Source organism: Pezoporus occidentalis, unplaced genomic scaffold (genome assembly GCF_034315485.1).
Source record: "Pezoporus occidentalis ecotype Australia unplaced genomic scaffold, CSIRO_AGI_Poc_V1 ctg208, whole genome shotgun sequence".
Classification (NCBI taxonomy): domain Eukaryota; kingdom Metazoa; phylum Chordata; class Aves; order Psittaciformes; family Psittacidae; genus Pezoporus; species Pezoporus occidentalis.
The window spans coordinates 52,388-74,211 of record NW_026913943.1 but is presented as its reverse complement, the minus strand read 5'-3'; the positions used below and the strand labels follow the sequence as shown (position 1 = coordinate 74,211).

The 21,824-nt window shown below is 42.0% G+C and overlaps 1 protein-coding gene across 2 annotated transcripts in view; it reads right to left on the bottom strand.

The window, feature by feature from the left end:
• LOC134163797 (ubiquitin carboxyl-terminal hydrolase 22) overlaps positions 1–21,824 on the bottom strand; it is an 84,755-nt gene that overhangs the window by 25,558 nt on the left and 37,373 nt on the right. For both annotated transcript variants that reach the window (XM_062618958.1, XM_062618957.1), the window contains one exon: positions 1,569–1,738. In XM_062618958.1, coding sequence (XP_062474942.1) covers positions 1,569–1,738 — 170 coding nt within the window. The remainder of the gene's footprint in view (positions 1–1,568; positions 1,739–21,824) is intronic.

Below are 21,824 nucleotides of genomic sequence, written 5' to 3'. Positions count from 1 at the left end.
AGTCTGTAATGTAACACTCATTCCCCCTTTCCCAAGGGATTTACGTGCGTAAATAGAATGCGGTAATATTCAAAATGAGACTTTAGAGCACAGCTTGATGAAAGGATATCAAGATTTTAATGGTACCTTTTATTTTTAAACAAGCAAATAAGGTTTCTCTACTAACAGTGTAAGGAAAGTGGTATTTCTAGACCACGACTGAATTTTTTTACCTAGGCAGAGTGGTATTTCCCCCTTTAACTGCACATCTGGTTTCAATAATCCTACAGCTGCTACCTATTGGTATTCCTGCTTTTTGGTTTTACCTCCTTTCCTGACAGACTCGTGAGGAACTGAAAAATATACCAAAGAATAAGAAGTATAACTTATAACTAATGACTGAGAAGCAGCATGAAAAGGTGCAAATTCACTGAAACAACTTTGTACTGGAATGGCTAAAGGGATGCTTTGCCTTCCCTATGTAACTCGCCTGCAATAACCAAAACCAATCCTCTCTGGTGAAAAAAGCACAGAAGTAAAATCAAATTGAAAATCACAAGATAAAGGTAAAGTTATTTTAGGTTGGGCTCAGCTTGAATGAGCTTCCATGACAGCACATACACAAAGACATGCTCCGCGTACAGACATCTCCAGCTATTTTAAGTGCTCTGTGACAGCATGTACTAAAGCTTTTTTGGGGTTTTGCCTGACTTGCTTTGTCTGGGCTTTGGTTTTGGGGTTTTTTTTACTTCCCAAGAAAGCAGATCTATCACTGAAGGAAAGGCGCAGACTGGATTTGTTTGTTTTCAAAGACTCATCTTAAAACTCGGAGCCCATGTCTAGCCACAGCCCTTACATTACTGATGTGAGATTAAAATAGTTAATAAAGCTCTTTGACTATAAAGGAAAAGACTGTGCCTGTCTCATACAGCACAGACTAGACCTACAGAGAAAGGCACACTGCACAACCAGTCACCTGAGTGAGGAAGAGAAAGAAGAGTAGCTCCTACATGGAAGGTACAAACCGTACCAACAAACTCGCTTCTCTACCTCCTCCTGGCCATTAATGGGTTGCCACGTAAGAGATGATAGTGAAGATGTTACTCCCTGCTAGAAAGCACTGAATCAAGATCTTTAAAATATTTATACAGACCTACATAATCCAGTGCTCCAAACCACCAGGCTAGATACCATTGCTTTATTCTCACTCCCATTAGCACCCAAAGAGCCCATGACATATTTTCCAGTTACAACTTGTACCTTTAATTAAAGCACACATTTCAGCTCTAAGACTGAAGCCTTGCAGATCAGTCTCAGAAGAGCAGGCAGCACTGTAATTATTTCCAATACCAGCTTCGCCTAAACAAGGGTGACTTAAGAATAGGACTTAAAGGGACAATAGTTTCCTTTTCATCACTTGGGTATTAGTGACGGTAGGGTCTCAACTCAATCTTTACTGTTCTTTTACACCTTGAGGGGAAATGTAACTTGATTCCCTTTCTATCTGCAAACAGAACACAACCCCTTTTGGGTCAGGAACCAGCCAGCCTCTGGGGAAAGGCACTGTGTTTGTGGCAAACAGCACTCACCTCCTGAAAAAGCGTAGACATTTCACAGACCAGACATGAGCTGGGGCTTTGCATTTCACATTTGTGCCTGTCGGAGAGGAAGAAATCTCGCAGCAGTGGAGTGTGGGTAAGTGCCTGGACAATACAGTTCATAAAACATGTGTTCCCAAGATTGATTAGCCCTCGTAGACCTATAAAGACAGAAGGGGGAGGGGATGCATAAGCGTTATCAAGTTAACATAATATTTGCATTTTTATACAGTTTTCACAATATTGCCACAGATTTACTGTATACGCACAGCTCCAAGTACGCAGTTTGATATTGCTTTAGGTAGGCTATTGGTTTTGATGTACCCAAGTCACAAGCTGCCACTTTCTACACTAGATTTGGTTCTTTAATTCTCAGGAAACCTGCAGGTACAGCAACACCAATAGCATTATTTTGCAGTGGCTGTTTTGCCGTATGTGACCAAAACACCCCCTCCTCCCCGAGCTGATACCAAAGTGCAAATACAACTGGTAAGTCGCTACAGTAAGAAACCAATGCATTTAAATAGTTTCAGATAGTTTAAAAGGCTTTCCCTAATGCAAGTCACAAAGCCAGAATAAGGGGTTTGTACTGTTCTAATGCAACAGTCATCTTTCTAAGACAGGCAGCAAAGGAAACAGCCTTCAGAAAACCAAGTCAGGCTGCGACATCCAATGCAGACTTAGCATACCCTTTTTTAAGTTCAAAACCCAAGATCCAAACAACCTTAAAAGAGAAACTCTGACCAACACTAGTTCCACACTTGTTTTAGCTAAGTTAAACACTAAATCTACAGTATACATCAAAAAAATTCAACTTGGCATAAGAGGATTTATCACACCTTAAATGTTCAGTAACGCCCAGAGACGATTTCTTGTGCTTGGAACCCAAGATGCTTAAAGGAAAGCTCTTTTGTTGCACAACAGAAGAGAGGTTAGGAGTGGGGAAAGCTTTTCAGTCATTTGCAAAGTCTAAGCGAGAAGAAAAACATGCTCAAATCCTTGAGTATTCTTTCAAAAGGTTACCATAATACTAACCATATAGGAGTGCTAAATGAGAAGAGCATCAGTTGGACAAGAGTGCTTATTTGTAATCAAAAACTTACTTTGAAACAAGATTAAATGCACTGACAGATGACATTCTGGTATTAATTTTTAATTAGCATAGTCCTTCTCTGCAATATAAACACGATTACTACATGAGCAGTGAATGAAAAACCAGGATTACTTGACAGAGAACAAAGAATTTCCTTGCCATCCATGAGGGGCAAAAAAAAAATAATCAGCTGGCAATGCTGTGGCAATTAAAACTGGTGCAGTTCCCTTGCAGTACACCAGATAGTGCTCAAAGGGCTCTTTAGCATCTTTCAGTAGGAGGAGGTGTGGTCCAGTTGCTATGTTACCAGAGAGAAACGGCACTACATCAGCTTGAGCTGCACTACATCAGTTTCAACTGCACTACTCAGCTGCAGGCAATGGATACAGAGCCCTCAAAGTTATTTTCCTCTAGTTAATGCAGCACCATCCTCCTTCCAACAGCTTCCTGGTGCTTCCATTTACTCAAAAGTGCAGGACAAAGTTTCTCATTATATCCCAGTAACTTCTACTGGGCAGAAAGCTGATTGCAATTGCTTTGTTTTCATGCTGGGAGCCAACAAGTGTATGCACATTAGCCAAGTGTTAAATAATTTGTTGTAGCAGCTTGAAATACAGTGTGATGCTTCAGCTTTGAACACCATCCTATTTCATTCCCCAGCCTGCATGTCTCTGCAAACAATGTCACAACCGAAGTGTGTTCATGCTGTGCAAGTGGAGCAATGTTTGCCTGGTACCTCTTGCCTACCTCTCTCATGTATTTTCCATTTAAAGCTTACTGGGTTTATTTAAGTCACAGACTGCAAACCCCTGGACATGCCTGAGATGCGCCAGGGTATTCTGATGGGCAGAAGAGTCTCTCCCTGTTTCTGCCTGGAAAACCCAGTCCCTCTGGTTAGCTCTAGTATACAAAGTCAGCCTCCAAGCACAGAAGACTGCTGGAAAACCAGGCGTACATCTAGAGACTCGCCCTAGTGCTTTTCTTTTTGATATCCAATTGAGCAATCACAAGTAAAAGCAAACACATAAAGGCAGCTTTTTTGGAATCATTTATTAAGCATCATTTATTACATGCCTGTGGCTGGACCTTCTTTCCCTGTGACCACAAGAATCAACTCCTCCTTAAAGTTGCCACCAGAAGACTAGTTACAGGCGTCAAATTCAGAAGGTTCTCTGGGTTTACTCTACTTGCTTGGCCTTTTGGTGTCGTTTTTTTCCTGGGTCTAAATGGAGTGCCTCGTACGTTATGACTTCACTTGAATGAACCCAAAGTAACCTGCAAAACAGACAAGGCTGCAATGTGAGTACTCCAAACCCTAATAAAATCAGAAAGTGGTGAATGTAGCAAAACATGAGAACTTACTTGGCTGAAAAGGGAAAAACATAAAGGAGTGTATATCAGTCTTATCCTTGAGGGAGCAATAACTACAACTGCTATACTGTCTCTTAAACTGACATTGAAATGAAACATGTATGATGCAGTGAACTACAGCTATGCACTGCATAACTAATTGTAGTGTATTGGAAAACATAAAAAGATGATGTACATAAAGAGCTGACAGAGCTCAGAGCAACACATCCTCTTGTGCTTAACTTTTATGGGGGAAAGTGGATTTTGTTGGAAAGAAAAACAGCTAGAACTGAAAGCCTGTACAGAATTCTAGTCATTAAAACACTAAGAATGTAAAATACTTCTGTCTGCCACACCTATTCCCTCCACATTAATAAAGCCTGGCAAAATTTAACTGGAAGAGTCAAACATAGCAACACTTGGGTCATAAAGTAACACAAAAATAATGTGCCAAAACCTCAGATGTAGGAGTGCACTGATGAGATGATAGTAGAGATAACTTGCCATTTGTGCAGAGGAGTGGGGCTAACTAAGAATTGCCAACATTATCTTACCTCTAGTAATAAATCAGACAATGGTTTGGCTAGGAAAGGACCTTAAAGCTCATCAGGTTCCAACCCCTGCCAAGGGCAGGGACACCTTCTACTAGAGCAGCTTGCTCCAAGCCCTGTCCAGCCTGGCCTTGAACACTACCAGGGATGGGGCAGCCACAGCTTCTCTGGGCACCCTGTGCCAGTGCCTCAGCACCCTCACAGGGAAGAGCTTCTTTCTAATGTCTAATCCAAATCTTCCCTCTGTCAGTTTAAAGCCATTCCCCCTTGTCCCATCACTACTTAACTCTTATAAAATGTCCCATAAAGTTATTTTGCAAACTTCTGCTGTGCTCATAGTGTTATCTGTTTCTTATGAACTGTTCGGAAATAAGCAAGAGCAATCAGTGAGATACTCAACATGTTCTACATACATGTGCTCTCATGGCAAGTGCAGTTAGAAAAGTACTGGTTCACTTCTGAACCTTGCTAATATAAATGTGAATACTGGAATTAATATTGCTGTCAAGACAAAGTTAACCTGCATGGTATAATCCATAAACAAAACACATCATTCATGGTGTACACCCACTACTCTCATTCTGGCACATGCTGGACAGGCAGGGCATGAACAAAGAAGAAACCTACTTCTGCAATGCCCTGAGCACAGGTAAATCTATCTGGGAAATTCCTTTTACGTTCAGTGTCAAACCCAGGTTCTAAGCCCCTGGCTTACCTTTGTCAGCTTCAGTTCTTCTATCTTCTTCCATAACAGGCTTCTTCTTTTTCAAATGCCCGAAGTAACCGATGTGCCACACTGGGCAAGAAGGCTTGTTGCAATGCTGGGAGATCCAGAACACTGGTTCTGCAAGTCCACCCACACAGGCGAGATGGAAAAACCGAAACAAGATAAGGAAATTCCACTCTGTTAAATGCAACTGTATATGAAAGGTGGGAAAGCAGGGAAATGAGAGGACCACACATGAATACAACATACAGAAAAACCAACCAGGTGCCTCTCTTTTTATGCTGGAAGAGGGTCTGTTTATCTCTAAACCTAGAGCTTTGTGCTGGGATAGGACTGACAGCAGGTAAACCAGTCTGAACAAATACTACCACACAGAAACCTGTGATTTATTTGAATGAAGGTTGTAAAAGCAAGAACACAGGTCACCATATAATGCAGTTTGTGAGACAATCAGGAAATCACTCAGATGCACTAAAACACAGCCAGCTTGAGACCCTTTTAACATTAAACATGTTAGAGATATTTTTGCCCCTGTATCCCAGCCCTCCCAGTTCCCCATTTGGTGTTGATGTTTCCCTGAAGCTCCAGACAATACCAGAAGCTGGGGAAGAGCTCACTGAAATTATAGAGAGTTCCACATAATCCTTGGAAAACATGCAGTGTAGGCTGGCAATAAAGATCTCCAGATCAATATTAGGTTTTCATCCCATGTTCATACAGCAGGAATTACACCACCATTGAAAAGCATCCTTCTGGAAAGGCATTTCAGGGCAGAGCTGCCACACTTCTTAGCGCCTAAAGCTAAACCCACATTCCCTCTCAGCTCTCAAGTTTCAGGTGCAGACCATCACACACAGCACCAGAATGTATCTGTTACAAACACCAGCCGCAGCCAGCCCAATACATCCCTGTTCCGCCTGCCCACCAGAAGCAGCATGGTTTTGCTAATGGGGTTAGTGACAACAATTATCCTTACTATATAATCCCTTTTGAAACAGCAGTAAGAAAAACCCCCAACATTCCAGAAAGCAGCAATATTTAGATACATGGAATTGCAAATCTATGTGGGGAAAAGCCAGACATTGTGATATTGGTATCAAAGAAGGCAACCACGCTGCTTTGGTCAATCTATTCCACGCCACTTCAGCTGAAGCATCCTTTTCTCAGTGCTGCACGAAACCCACAAGGAACTGCAGAAGCAGGAGTGGAACGCATTAGAAAAGGCTGTTTCAGGTGTTACAGACCATTTTACAGACTTGCTGGGGACCCACTCAGGTGTTACATTATTTTAACAACAGTTCAAAAGTTCCAGCAACTTTTGCCACAGCCAAGTTAAATGAAGAGAGTTCAAGCACATGATCCTAAAACTTGACTTCGCAATTGAACATTTCCACCTCCAGCAAACACACAACGTGTAATCTATCAACTAGACTTATTACCACCCTTTGCATTGGTACTTCAGGATCCCCAGCAGACAAGCTGGGGCAGCTGCCTGAGGGAGTGCTCTCCAAGCTGATTCATTGATTCAGATTGGTTTATCAGTAAAGTCTTTTAAAGGGAGTATTGTAGTGATAGCACAAGGGGGTAACCAGTTAAAACTTAAACAAGGGAAGCTTAGATTGGATATAAGGAAGAAGTTCTTTACTGTGAGGGTGGTGAGGCACTGGAATGGGTTGCCCAGGGAAGTTGTGAATGCTCCATCCCTGTTGGTGTTCAAGGCCAGGTTGGACAGAGCCCTGGATGCCATGGTTTAGTGTGAGGTGTCCCTGCCCATGGCAGGGGGGTTGGAACTGGATGACCTTAAGGTCCTTTCCAACCCAAACCATTCTATGATTCTCTTTTGACAGACACAGTTAGCAAGGGATTAACATGACAGATCAGGGAAACGAAGATGAACACTCACAGCAACAATCTTCCCTCTCTGGGTTACTGCTGAACCAGGTGAAAATGAAATTCCCCTGTGTCTATTGCCTGACTTGGCTCCTCTTCTCCAGTTATTGAAGGGTGCCAGGTTAGTCACTGCTCATCCTGAATCACTGTAAATCCTTTCTGAACCAAGCCACCTTTCTGGAACCACTTTCACTACCACTACCCACCCTCTGTTCAGCTCCCTCAAGCTGCTCAGTCACCCACAGGCATGGAGAGTCACCTGGAGAGCTTCACTCTTCTGCTCCAGTTCACTTTGAAGCAAAGCCTTTTAAATCACAAGTCAGAACAGAGTTCTAGAACAGTATTTCTTAACTTATGAAGAGATATCTGATACTGACATTTTCAATTTTTTCTGTATCTGTTATACTCTATACATAATATTTTCCTGTATTATACTATTCCATTATCTAAAAATAACTATCAAATATCATGCATATGTATGTGCATCAAGAGTCATCATCCACATTGAGTCCTGCAGTTCTGGGAGGTTGGGAGGATGACAGAGTGCGGTGTAGTTAGGTAATATTGGTACACAAATATGGATTTAACAAATATTTCCATTTGGCACTGACAGGAGTCAAATATAAAGCCAGCCCCTTCCATCCAGAAGCCCCAGTACACACAAACGTGCACTCTGGTACAGCTGGAGGACACATTCTTTAGTTTAAATAGCTGACCTGCACAGACATCACCTGGGAAAACCACAGATATTCTGTAGAATACTGGGATCAGAACAGAAAGTAAGTTTATCTGTACTCACTGCAACTGCTTACCCTATCCAAACACACAAGAAGAGTGAAGTGGAGCTTGTTCCTTACACATGCTGACTTGATGTTGGCACATTTTCCCCTGGGAAACTCAAATGTAAGATCCAAGGTGCACATGAAAACCGATTTTAAACAAGGAAGACATTGAAAACAGAACCAGTCACTGTAAGACAATGAAGAAGTGGCTCAAAAGCACCAAGACAACATGTCAGGTCACATTTCCCAGTTTTGCTGCCTCCAAGAGAAGTGTTATGACTTAAATGCAAGCTTAAGTACTTCATTCAGGTTCACATGACAACTTGAAGCCTTTTCCTTTTGGCAATTTCTGGCATATCTGTGTGCAAATGGGCAGGTCTGGAGTGACCTCAACATTTCAGAGGCAACTTCCCAGATTTATCCAGGTTTATGTTGTGTTAGGATTGCCATTCACAAGTCTTTGGTTTTATCTTCTTTTCTCCCTTAAAATATCCATAACCCCCATGAAAAGTTACCAATAGGCAACAACCTACCTACATCAAATTGCCAGGCCGGGTTGGACAGGGCTTGGAGCAACCTGCTCTAGTGGAAGGTGTCCCTGCCCATGGCAGGGGGTTGGAACTGGATGCGTTTTGAGGTCTCCTCCAACCCAAACCATACCATGATTCAATGGTATATACATGGTGATGACTGCAGCATCTGTCCAGCAGTAGAGATGAACGTACTTTCGACCACGTCTATGAGAATGATTGAGTTCACCCACACCACAACATAAAACCAGCAGCAGTGGTTCTGTACAGGCAAAACTAAGAAGTCCAAACCAAGTCAACGTGGTTGTGTTCTTTATGCAACCAGCTTTAGTGCCTCTGCACTGCATTCTTGGAAGGCTCCTTACCTTGGCCACAGCACCACGTGAGCATGCTCATACTGACACTGAGCGCATTCTTGCTGCTCTAAGCCTAAGTGGAATCTGCATTGACTTAGCATGGATTGAGACACCAATGTTTTTCCAGCATTTAGTTTGCCCTCATCCCTCTTAGTTAACAGGGAATTTATTGCATTCACTTTTGTTCAATGGCTTCAATGACATCACATAATATACACCTACAGAAGGTACAGACTACATCAAGATAGCACGAATGCAACTGGAAGACAGGACAATAACTCAAGAGTAACTTGTTAAGTAGGAAAAACTATCTGAAATCAATTACATTCAATAAAAACAATTGTGAGGTAGGAAACAAGAAAAATTAAGTGGACAAACACAAAATGAGGAGCGATGGCTGCAGCAAAGCAACCTCAATGACTTAATACCGTGCTATGGTGCTGAGACAAACAGCGTTTTGAAGCTTCACAGGACTATGAGAAGGCCTGGGAGGTTGTTATTGTGCCTTGGAGACAAGAAAACCTCAGCTGGAACTGAGCACACGTTTTAGCCCTATGGAAACTGGGGAGAAGTTGAGAACATGAGGGAAAATTTCCATCAAATGAATATTTGACACTGGAGAAACAACCGAAGAACCCACTGGTTGAGTTTAATTAATTAAAGGAGATAGTGCTGATGGAGGAAGAGCCAGGCTGACAGTTCTCAAGTACGTTACAGGCCACTGCAAAGAGGATGTAATTAACTCTTGTGGCCTGCCAAAGCTATAATAAAAGACTGAGCTCACAAGAAGAGAAATCTAATTAGATATTAAGAATAACTGTCTCACCGTTAGAAAACACTGCAACAAGGGAGTCTGGGACTCCCAGTTGTTGGAGTGGTTCCAAGCGCTGCTCCAGCAGGAATGGCGCGTAACATTGCTCCTGACTCAGGAAAGGTGTGAGATACCCCTCTATTTGTCACCCCGTGACTGTTCACGCATCCAGACTAATATTACAGTGTGATACAAACCACCTTTGACAGGGAGGGGCAAGGTGAGGGCATTTGCACACAACAGCTAAGCCCATCTAACAGCTCACTGATGCCAAAAAGGCTGCTCGCCCTGCACTGAGCTGCATCTGCTTGACTCCATGGTGAAATGGGTCACCTTGCCTGTCTGGCAGGGGAAGCAGTCTCACCTTGAGGGGATGAACTCATCATTAGCAGCAAGGAGCCTTTGACCTGTCTGAGCAGGTTCACAGAGCTCAACAAGGGTCAGGACAAAATGCCAGTGCCAGAATGTGGGAGGGATGCAGGAGCTGTTGGTCTCTTTCATGGATAAACAGCCTCCTATCCCCTCTACTGTCACAAGCTTCCAGCACAGGCTTTTGTCTAAAAGCCACAAGCAGGGTAGCAGAACAGCCCTAATGTCTGTATCCTTATTCCTACCACATGGTTTTAGAAACCAGAATGAACTGCCCTCCCTCAGGAAGGGCTGGAGAACAGGTAACAGCTGCTGCTAGCATCAGGGCTGCTAACTATCCTCAATGTCATTTTTAGACTGCATAGGTATTCTGCATATGAGCTTCTGCATCTGTGGCTCAATGCATCATTCATTCACTTCAGCAATGCAAAAAATAGTCACAGGGTAACACAAAGAGGTCGCCTGGATCTGCTATTTCAGTTCATTTCCTCTGTGTCATACCTGCTAGTGAGTGTCAAGATAAATACATCTGCAGCTATGAGAGGTGCTATAAATCAAAACTGGAGGAGTGTCCCTGTATCATGTTGCACCTTCAGTTAAAAGCAGTAACTGCCAAAAAACACTGGGCTGAAGACACAGCATAGGAGCTACATGTTTGTGACTCATTTAAATACAGAATTTCTAGTAATGATCTAGTAATAATCAACAACAACCAGCAATGAGAATCAAGAAAGGTTCCTCTTTACTTTGCCAGATCTGGGAGACAAAACACACACCTCTAAAGCAATGACTACCAAAGAAGGCTTTACTATAGGGCAATGGATCAGCCTTTACACACATGCCACTCAGACATGGACTGTTGGAAGAACCTAAGGGCAAGTGACACCCTTAGAGCAAACAGATCAAGTAAGTTACCAAGAATATGATCAAACACAGGAAGTGCAGTGGTTTATATTACTATTGCAGAGATGAAACAAAATCCCCAAGCCAGACAGTGATTCCTGAGTGTACACACTGTGCCAGACACAGAAAGTACTCTCTATACTATACCCACAGCTTATACATCTTTGGCATCAATTCACCAACCAACCATGCCAAACCATGAGCCAGTCCATAGCCCAGAGGAGTTTGTTATTCGCCTTAGGGCACACTCCCTATGATTTCCTTTACCTGTAGATACTTTGTGGTGTTCAAGCATTGTGCCCGACTCTCCAAAAGAGTTCTGACCAATTACCCTTACTTGTATTTGTGTTTCTCCAGGCTTAAAGCACTTCCAAACAAGGTTAGTGATCTCTTATAACAGTGTGGGCATGGTAAGACAGGCTGTGAGGTTACAGTCTGTCATTTCCTTCACAGTAACTGTATGCTCGGGTTACGACCAAGCACACAGACAAGGAAGGAGCACTCCATGTCCTTTAAGTTCGCATCCCTCTGATTTGATGGTACTTGGCTCATGAGAGCACACCCTTGGCCTGGTAAAATGAGTCAGCAGGCCTAAAATATCTGGCAATACAAACAAACCAACCTCTTGAGGTTAACTTTCCATACAGGAGGTGTAAATAGAGGAGATGTTTCAAGCAAGTCAAGGGACTGCAAGGATCTCTTCCCTGCAAAACTAAATGAAGAAACACGCTTCCAAAACCAAACACAGGGAGTGGTTTTGAGCAAACCACTGACAGGGGTGTTGTGTCTTCCACTAAAATCACAGGAAAACATAGCTGTAGAAGATGGTGAGAAGTGACCGGGTCTATCCCTCTACTTCAAGGCAGAATTAACACTACCTGTATTATTCCTGACAAATGCTTCCCCGAATTATTCCTACGACTCTTCAGAGTTGAGATTCTGCAACATCTCCTGATGCACTCATATTCTGAAGCGTTCCAGTGTCATCTTGATCGATAAATTAACGCAGAGCTTAAGAACTGCAACAACATTAATATGGAAGATACACATCCACTATGAAATCCAGATAAGCTTCTCTACTAGTAGTATGAGAGCTTATAAGTAAGTTTTTTAATACTTCAAGTAGCAACAGCTTTAGAAAAGCTCCTGAAATGAGGGAAGAGACAACCTGTCCAAGATACTGAAGTATCACTGGTTTTCTGTGTACCTCAGTGGGTATGGCATGAGCCATTTTATTTCCTCTTATGTGGCCCCAACAAGGAAGAAAAGATAACAGCTGGACAGAAGCCTTCTGTGGGCCAAACCTAGACAAGATGACCCCAAATTGATCACAATTAAGAGTAAAAAGAAACAGATCAGAATACAAATAATACTTCCTTACAGAGTAAATACATTGCTGTCTTGTAGCAGCAGAACACGACAATCCTTATACAACCACACACAATTCCATGTGATGAGTCTGCAAGGGTTGGGTTTTCACCTAGGTAGGAGACAAAAAACTATTCCAGGAGCAACTTCTCCTGGCCAGGATGTAAAGTTGAATTGTTCTTCTTGTTACAGCAATGGCTGCCTTGTGAGAAGAATAACCTGAAGTAAAAGAAACAGCCAGAGAAAGGCCTTTTCGTAAGTTGATGTGAGACAGTTAAATCCACACCTAAAACCAGGCTTTAAAATATACACACAATGAGCATCTGCATGAATTTACTGTCTCCTGCAGCAAGCATATGCTTAAATTAAGTGTGGGGCAGGAAGAGAAAGGGGAGCTAAAGCCAAGGCCCTCTGCAGTATGCAAGACGAGCTTTGAACCTTTTGATAAGTCACCTGCTAACAGAAGGAAGACCCGTGAGCACTCTGCAAAAAGGTCTTTTTTTGTTTCAGCAGTATGGGAAATGTCAGGTTTTATATCTGTAATTTCTCATCTTCAGCATTCTTACCGACCATCTGCATTGCCAAATTGTTTTTCTCTCTCAGGTGTCTCCAGAAGAATCCAAATACATCATGTTCTCAAAACCAGAAAGCTATACAGCATGTTATCACCCACAGCAATTATTTCTCTCTATTCGATTCTCTCAGCTGAAATGAGTAAGACTGAAAAAGACATTAAGTTTTGCAGCAGAACTTGTACCAAACTTCCCTGAATCCCTATCTTGGCATATCAAGACCCACTGAACAAATTTTGTCTGTTGTGCCTCAACCTGATCCAATCTCTGTCAGGGTCTCTTAGCAGGGAGTGAACACATTGGGGAACGCATACATACAATCTGGATCTCAGATTCTCAGAACATGCAATAGAAGAGAACATCTTTCCTATGTGGCACTGGAAATAATCATGTAATGCTTTGATACTTGGTAATAGATTTGATTATCTGATCCCTGTAACGCTTGAAGAGCAGTTGGCTGGAGGAGAAAGATGGAACACAAGGCTCTCCAAGCACATGTTGCGTCAAGAGCTAGAGAAACAGAAAGGTGCCTAGTTCTGCACAGTAGAAAACATGACATGAAACGCCACATTTAGGTATCTGCACTGCACAAAATGCCTTAGTTTAACAAGGAAGCCAGGCCCCTTACAACTGTCATGCTCATTGTACACTCAGATATAGAGAGATGAATGGATTTAAAGAAGTAGAATAGAGGTATGGAGAGGCTCCTAAATCAACCACATGACTGAAGCAGGAGCTGCCCTGTCTCACCCACCCTACAAAGCACAGTTCAAGGCATTAAAGTCCTATAAACCAGAGCATGGAAATAACAATCTGATAATTGCAGGAAGGGAGCACAGAGAGGAGACACACAACATCAGGAAAGAACATCAGCAGGCAAAGACCAGGAACTGTGTCAAAAGGGCTGAAGGATCGATACAGAGCATTATGACAACTAGCCCTTTAGTTCAGCTCTAGACCCATCAAGGTATTTTTAAACAGCAACCAAAAAAAGCCTTCATACAAAACAAAATACATCAAAAGGTGGCACAGAAGAAAACAGTCACTTTGCCCTCCCCCAAAGCAGCCCAACTTCGAAACTCAGTGAGCTCTTGCATGATCTGCACAGAAGCGCAAGACTTGCAGTGAGAATCCTGTGCAGATGGCATCTTTAAAGAACAAGAGGTACTCCCACTAAACTGACAAACCAAGATTTACACCCGCAGCCGTCCTTTCCCCCCAATATCACACCATATGCTGCCTCCAAGTTTTTCCCCTTCCTCAAAACAGATTTCACAAATTAATAACTTGAGGAGTAGGCTAACAGCCAACGAAATTAACTGCCTCCAAATATATTAATATGCACAAATTCTTGTTGATGAACTGGCACCGAGCTATTCCTACAATCCACAACACACAAACCACGCCACATGCTGTTTATGCATGTCCCTAGTTTCAGTATATACTGTATCTACCTTCTGTCCACACAAAGCCCAGCTCCAGAAGCAGACAGGAAAGAGCAGAATGGAAGGTCATAGTAAATATACTCCAAAAGCTATCCACAAAAGAACAAAACTGAGATGAAGATTACTGGCCTTGTTGAAAATGCCATGCTCTCATGACACAGAGTTAATCAGGTTAAACCCACTGGTAAATCAGTTTGTTTCTTTGGGCTGGGTTTAAGAGTAGGAAGAAGAAACTTTTCATGCTACAGGTGCACCTCTGCCCATATTAAGGCTGCAACCAGCGTAGTTACAAGGGCTAACTCTGAACTTCCTCATCTGGCTCTTGATTTAGAGATTATGAAATTACCTTTGCATTGACTGAACATCAAAAACATACCCTCCATTTCAAGAAAGGCTTTGGTTTGTAGAGGATCACTGCATGATATGGACAAGAAGAGCAACAGTCTCCAGCTTGGCACTGTGTGGTCATACCTGCTAACCTCAGGGTTTGCTGTCGAAGAAGGACAAGGTGTGCTGTTTGTTCGGACAGACACAAAGCCAAGCACTTCTGGAACAACTTTTTCTGCATCCACTGTTTTGATTTAATTTTTAGTAAGTTAAACAACTCTCTGATAAATTTCCTTTAATTTTAAACAACCAATACTTGATCTAAATAAAGGTAGCTTGCTCAAGAAGGCCAGAAGGAAGTTCTGGCTATATATTGCTGTTGGGTTTTCTCTTGACAAGAAAACTCCCGTTCCCATAAAAACCTGTTCAAGCAGATGATGACAAGTGACTAACATTTACTGCATTTTTCATGCTAAAAGCCTAGTGTTTTGACTGCATGATGAAGTTATATAATGACTTAGTGAAGAAAGTACGGGGGGGGGGGGGGAACTACCATTAGAGAGAAATAGGTAAGAGAAATAATGGAGTCAGCAAACAGCTGACACTTGAAAGTTGAATGAGCATCTAAAATGGGAAAAAATGATTTTGTGCTGCTACCTAGCTGGATTCAATGATGAAGCTTCACCTGAAGAAGTCAAATTGAAACACTGTCTTAACTAAAACCAATGCGTATGGATTAGTAACAACCATGGATCCACTTTTAAGAGAGTCCAGGAGGAAAATCAGGTTTGAGTTTAGACGTCTGAAACCCGATCCAAGCCTTGGATTAAGAACCCCGTCTTCCAAGGAACTGCACATTGTGAACACCCACAGTGTATCTACCTTTGTCTCAAATCCCCAGGAGCCACCTAGAGTTACAATATTGAAGTATGTTCTATGTAAGCAACATGAACAGCAATATTCCAAGGCAGGGCAACACAGAACTTCAATCCCAATGACAATCTGCTTATTGAACACACAACTAGTTTTAACTTGGTACAGTTTTGAGGTAAATACCTCTGGAGAGTAGAATTCCAGCTTTACAAGCTCTGATGCTCACATCAACATGTCTTAATCTGCGATACTTCATATTATTGTAGCTAGGCACACACCTATACCCTGGTGCCTCTCTTTGCTCTTACTTCCCTACTAATAAAACATGTAAAACAAGCTTCAAATGGAAGGGAAAAAGTCAAATCATTCACAGGTTTTTATAGATATATATATATATTTATTTATTAATGAATCCTAAAACTTATACAAAAACCCACTGCTCCTCAGCCACCAAATATACCCAAAGGTTCTACTCAGCTTCCTGTTCTGTTTTAACCTAAACTGATCCCACATAAAGCCATGCAAACGAAAGCCTTCAAGCAGCCCCCTGAGCCTAAGAAACTCCTTCAGAACACATTTAGCACACCAGTGCAAAAGCTGTTTCCAATGCCAGCCTACCACCAAGCTTGAAGGTATCTTCTCCTCAAAGCTGGTTTTGACATTTTGTTAATGTTTACTGGAAACAAAGCAAAGATATGGGATTTATTCTGTACATAGACAGTGCAACAAACAACCTTTAAGACTCCTGTTTCTAAGAGCTGCTAATACTCCTAGATCCTCAAAAGTTAGGTCTGGTGGTTTCTTCAAGAATCCACATCCTACTGCAAGAAGATCAACCAAAAAGCACTGGGCAGCCTAACAAAACTAGCCAGGATTTCCTGGAATACATTATTTTCCAAGTTATCCCATTGCTGTTGCCCTATACTTCCCAGAGAAGAGATGTTAACTGGTTTATACTTCAACTTGTTGTAGCATTTCAACCTGAAAGTAGGACTAAGCCCTTGGGGGAAAGTAGCTCTTTGTAAAGGGAATCCGTATCCTCCTTTCATTATTCTTTACAAGCTGAAAAACAAGCCCTGCAAGTTTCAACTGTTCCTTCAATCATCAAGCACAAGATAGGCAAACACTGTATATTAGTTACTTCCAAAGAGCTTTTGTTTCTCTCGGGAAGGGGGACTGTGTATAAAGGCTGAAAAGGGAGAGCCACAGACTTTGAGGTTATGCACGTACAGCACAGCAAGAACACGGCATAATGCAAGTTCATCTGGATTTCAGCCTTACTGCTGATGGCTTTAAAAACTAAATAAATTGATAAATAAAAGATAAATTGTTTTAGAATCTTAAAAGGGAAAAGGAATTCATTTCATTACATATTTACTTTAAAAATATTAAGCAAACCATGCAACAATACAGGCCACATCACCGATGTCAGCTTCTCACAGAATTTGTCGTCTTCATATGGAATCCTAAAAAGCCTGAAAAGTTTGTTTTCTGTTTAAAACTGACTTCCTGGCTTATTCTGTGATCCAAGAGCAGTCAAATCTTTGCTGGCTTTGCTGTAGAGAAATGAAAACCACAGCTTGGATGCAGTGTGGCTTGCTGCCAGCAAAAGGAGGTTCCCCCTCACTCCCAGCCAGGCATCCCGTCCCTGTGCCGTCCCCTCCTCACGCCAGCTTTGTGCTTATGTCAGAACCTTTGTCAAGCTGTCGAGTGCAGTAACACAGAAGAACATTGCTCTTGCAAAACCACCACCAACAAAAAGCACAATGTTTTCTGCCAGCTTAATGAACTGAACAGACTCTGCAACCAGCTTGACTGCTCAAGAGCCAATGCCCAGGAGAGGGTGGGACCATGTGGCTGGAATTAAGGGGAAGCATACATAAGGGTGAAGAGAAAAGGACTGCCCCCTGATGTAAGAAAGCTGTCTCTCTCAGTTGTAGCATTACGTCTTCACCCTTAGCAAGTATTAGAAGTATAACTGCTAGTTCTTTTGCTTAAGACATGGCAGAAGGGGAGAGAGATAGATAATGAAGTCTTATTGATTTCATTAAAATGCTTTTTAAAGTCTGGTTCTCTTGATGTTCATTAAAGAGTACATCCCTGCAAAACCATGACATGAAATGGAAACACAAACAGGGTAACTCATATTCAGAAAGAAATCATAATTTCCTTGATTCATGATTCAATGAAATATGGAGATAGTAAAAGCAGAAAACCCCCTCGTTCCTGTGAAGCTGGCTAGAGATCAAATAAGTGTTCTGAAGAAGAACTGTTCATTAATAAACTCTACAAATGCAAAGGGTAAGATTACTTACCCTTCTGTAACAAAAGCTTCTATAACAGAAGTTTGCTCACTCCAAGCACGTAAAAGCTCCAGGGACTTTAGTGCTAGTGTGGTTGTCCCTAAGCTCATCCAGGAGCAATTAAATCATAGATACCTTCACAGAAGTTGAACCGTGTGACATTAAAGCAGGGATGCAAACTTTCTTTCTGCCTTGGAAAACCATCAATCGATACACAAAATCTATCCATCAATACATAAAAAGATGAGTGAAATGCCAAATCTGGAATTTCTTTTTGAAAAGCCTTTTGCAGAGGAAACCTTTGTATTTTGTATCGCTAAAGAGGTCAACTTCAAAGGTCTAAGCAAGACTTCCTGAAAGCATATCTCTAAAAACCTCAGCAAGGAAATCACAACTCCTTTAATGTTTCTTAGAATTCCCTTGGAGAGGAAAAGGGGGGTTTAAATTTAGGTTTACTACCAGGTTTATCAATGTGAGACCTAGATACTACACAACTCAGGCCAGCAGTCAGAGCTCGTGACAAGGTAAGACAGGAACTTACTAACCCAACCTTTGAGGAAACGGTTTTACAACCAGGCAACCATTCCAGTTGTGAAATTAGACAGAAAGAAAGAGTCACAGAGGAAACATGCACCTGAGCAGTCTCAAAGGTGGTTTTCGTTTCTGTCATCGCAGAGCAGCCTAAAACCAATTAAGAATCAAAGGCTTCCAATTCCAGGTGCACTTTGTGTGCTCATGATTTCAAATATAGAAATATTCTGCTTATAAATCAATCACTTTGCAATTTAAGTTACAGCTAAAAACTTGGTGCTGTACCAAACCAGGTTTTCCATTCCACTTTCCCTTTTCAGCTGCCTTAAGTAGCACTTAACTAGACAAAGTACACCAGAAAGCTGGTAGATTCACAAAGACAACTCTCGGGTACCAATGTAGCCTTCACCACCTGTAAGCGTTGAAGGTGCTTCTGCACAAGTGGGAATGCTCCTGGCAGCCTGTTTTAGAGAACCAGAAGTATTTTCCAGGCTGCTGTTCCTCTTCTCTTGCCACCTTTACATGAGAGCTCGGCTGCAATACTTACTCCACTTACGCTGCTCTTTATCACTCACATCGCGCTGCTTAGCACTGCACAGCTGCATAACCCACCTGCTTCTCCCATGTAGCTATTGTTTTCACCATCTCCCCCCACCTCATCATTCCTTCTGAAAGGATTTGTTCCATCCAGGCTATCCCCTCTGCCTTTTTGCAAGACAGCAAATGGGAATCCCAGATGGCTCCTGCTAATTACCCAAGTGCCTCCAGAGTCTAATTCTTCCTATTGTTACTACACCAATCTTTAGCCACGAAGTCACTTCATATGGTAATCGGAGACCAGCTGATCCCAAGCTAATACTTCGTGTACTCAGGAGGACTGATCTGCTGGGGGTATTAATGACAGCAGAGAAGATAAGCTTTGGAAAATAGCTCCCAAAAGATGGTGTACCACTTAAAGTGGCATTCCAACCTCATCAGAAAAACACTTTGCTTGTGAACGTGGGGGTTTGGTCACTACACTCACCTGTTGAGGGCAGCCTCTTCACAGACAAGAGACTGAAAAAATCCCTTTCCTTCCAAGCTGATTTAATCTGATTTAATAATTATTAAGTCTTCCCTAATTTTCCATATGAAAGCTTTGGTGTTTAGGGGATGCTTGAAAGCTTCAACTCAAAATCAAGATGAGCACTGCTATGAACAGAAACGTTCTATGAATTGAACAGTCTAGGCCACGATTCAGAACTGCTGCTGAGAAAAACACACAATAACTTACACAGTTTCTACTTTCTACTCCCCCTCTGCATTCCTCACAATACACCATCCCTTCAGGCTGATCCAGCTCAGCTGAAGAAATGAGCAAGGCAGCATGCTGTAGCAAATGGCACATCAAGGCCTGAGAATGCCTTGAGCCATACTGCTTCCAAAGGGTGCATGTTTATGGTCTGAGTAGACTAGAAAGTCTTCTTGAATGTCTTGAAACACAGACACTCCATTGACGTTTAAAGCCTGCTAGGACATTAGGATATGAAATGTCCCACAAACCCCACACTATATGAGGATTTTTCATCCTAGCTTCTTGCATGTAGATAGCTCAATGTTTCCAAGTGGTTCAGACTGACTCGAGTGACACTGTTAAGATGTTTATGTGCAACAGTGAGAACAGCCCTTTATATCCCAAAATGCAGGAATCAGCAGTTTGCACAGCCTGTAGCAGAGTCTGACAAGGGTTTTCATTTGAAGAGCAGTTTGCTCAATGGCAAAATAGTGACTGAAGCAAATCTTGAATCTTCAACCTATTTTATCTTCTTCCTAGTTGGAAAGATAAGCCTGAGATGGAAACACACATTGTTTCAAAGGAGAACCAAGCAAAATCTATGTGGTTTTTGTTAAGCTGAGGTTTTTTTGTTGAGTTTTGGGGTTTTGTGTGGGTTTTTTTGAGGCTGTGAACAAGAAATTCCATCTTCAATGCATTTCAAATTATCACTCAAGTGGAAACATCAAAAGCTCAGAGTTTTGCACAGTATTTCCTCTAATGAACTACCAGTTCAATCCTCCATTATAACATATTCATTTCATGACTGAGGATTCTTCAGATGTCATTTATGGTGCCAATGAAAGACAAAGGATCCTGCAGCTGTATATATATGTTCAAGCAGCTCAAAAAGAGCAGACACATCCAGCTGTTTGAGAAGCATCAAGACATTGCTACAAATCTGGAATTAAAAGGTCCCTTTAGGTACAAAGGAGGTTCTGCCATGGAGTAAAACATTCACACAAATAAATGCCATGCAAATAACATGTAACAGATGTAACAGGAAGTTAAAACATATTTCACTACATGTTCCAAATACGAACGACAAAGTTTAACAGGCTTAACATCACGTGCAAACGTCGCACATACAGGTTACATACACCCTTTCAAGGTCATGCCTGTCCAAGTTTCAAAGTGGCGTCCCATCTACTTTAGCTGTAACACTGTCACACTTGTCATACGCAAATGCTGAGACAGGCATCGGCACAATAACCATTTCATGTCATTGCAGAGCAGCTGAACACACCACCTCCCATGTGACAGCAGTCTGTATCAGACAGAAAGCAGCAAATACCCCAGCCTTCCTCTTAAAACAGCTTTGCAGAGAGCGTTTTATACATAAAAGGCAGCTGGCTATGTTTTAACGGACCCTTCTGTAAACAGAACTGATCAACAGATGTGCAATGCTTATTACAGATGGGTATCAACATCAGCTTCATTTTCAGAACCAATAAAACTGGACATTATGCCTATCCTCTGAGCCATTTACCTACCTCAGAAGATAAATTGGATTCACTAATATCTGCTATGGGATGGATAAAAACTTGATGTCAAAAGAATTGAGTATTAGAAAAAGAGAGAAATGAGCATGTCCAGATAATTGCAGCATTTCAGTCTACATACAGGCTCTTCACTGATCTGAAACCGCAAACAGACAAGTCAATGTGAGGAAAGCGAAGGGAAAAAGACTCTGAAGCAGATATATATTTAGCAGCAGGTTAGATAGAGAGAAAAGGCTCAAGGACAATGCAAGTCTTTTCTTCCCCCAGCTAAACCCCCAATGTATTTTTGTGAAAGAAAGCTACTCGTTTGCTTTTAACTGCAGCCCAAACTGCATTATGTCTCCTGGGTGCTTTGATTTTTTTTTCTCCCGTCTTTCTAAGTCTCAGCACATAGCCAGCTCGAGGGCTCAGGAGGAGAGATTCTTAAAAGCATGCCTGCAGAAGTAAAGAGATCAGTCACTTTCCCTTGTCCCCTGTGTTCCATGCGCGTTCCCCCGCCCGTGCGGCGTTGTATGAGATTACACGCAACCAGACACGGCCGCTTGAAACGGACTGGAAAATGTAAAATCCTTTCAGAGTAGGCAGAGCATTCCTTCCAGTTGCAAAGGGAAACACAGAAATGGGCCTCATTTCTTCAGAAAGGTCACGTTCA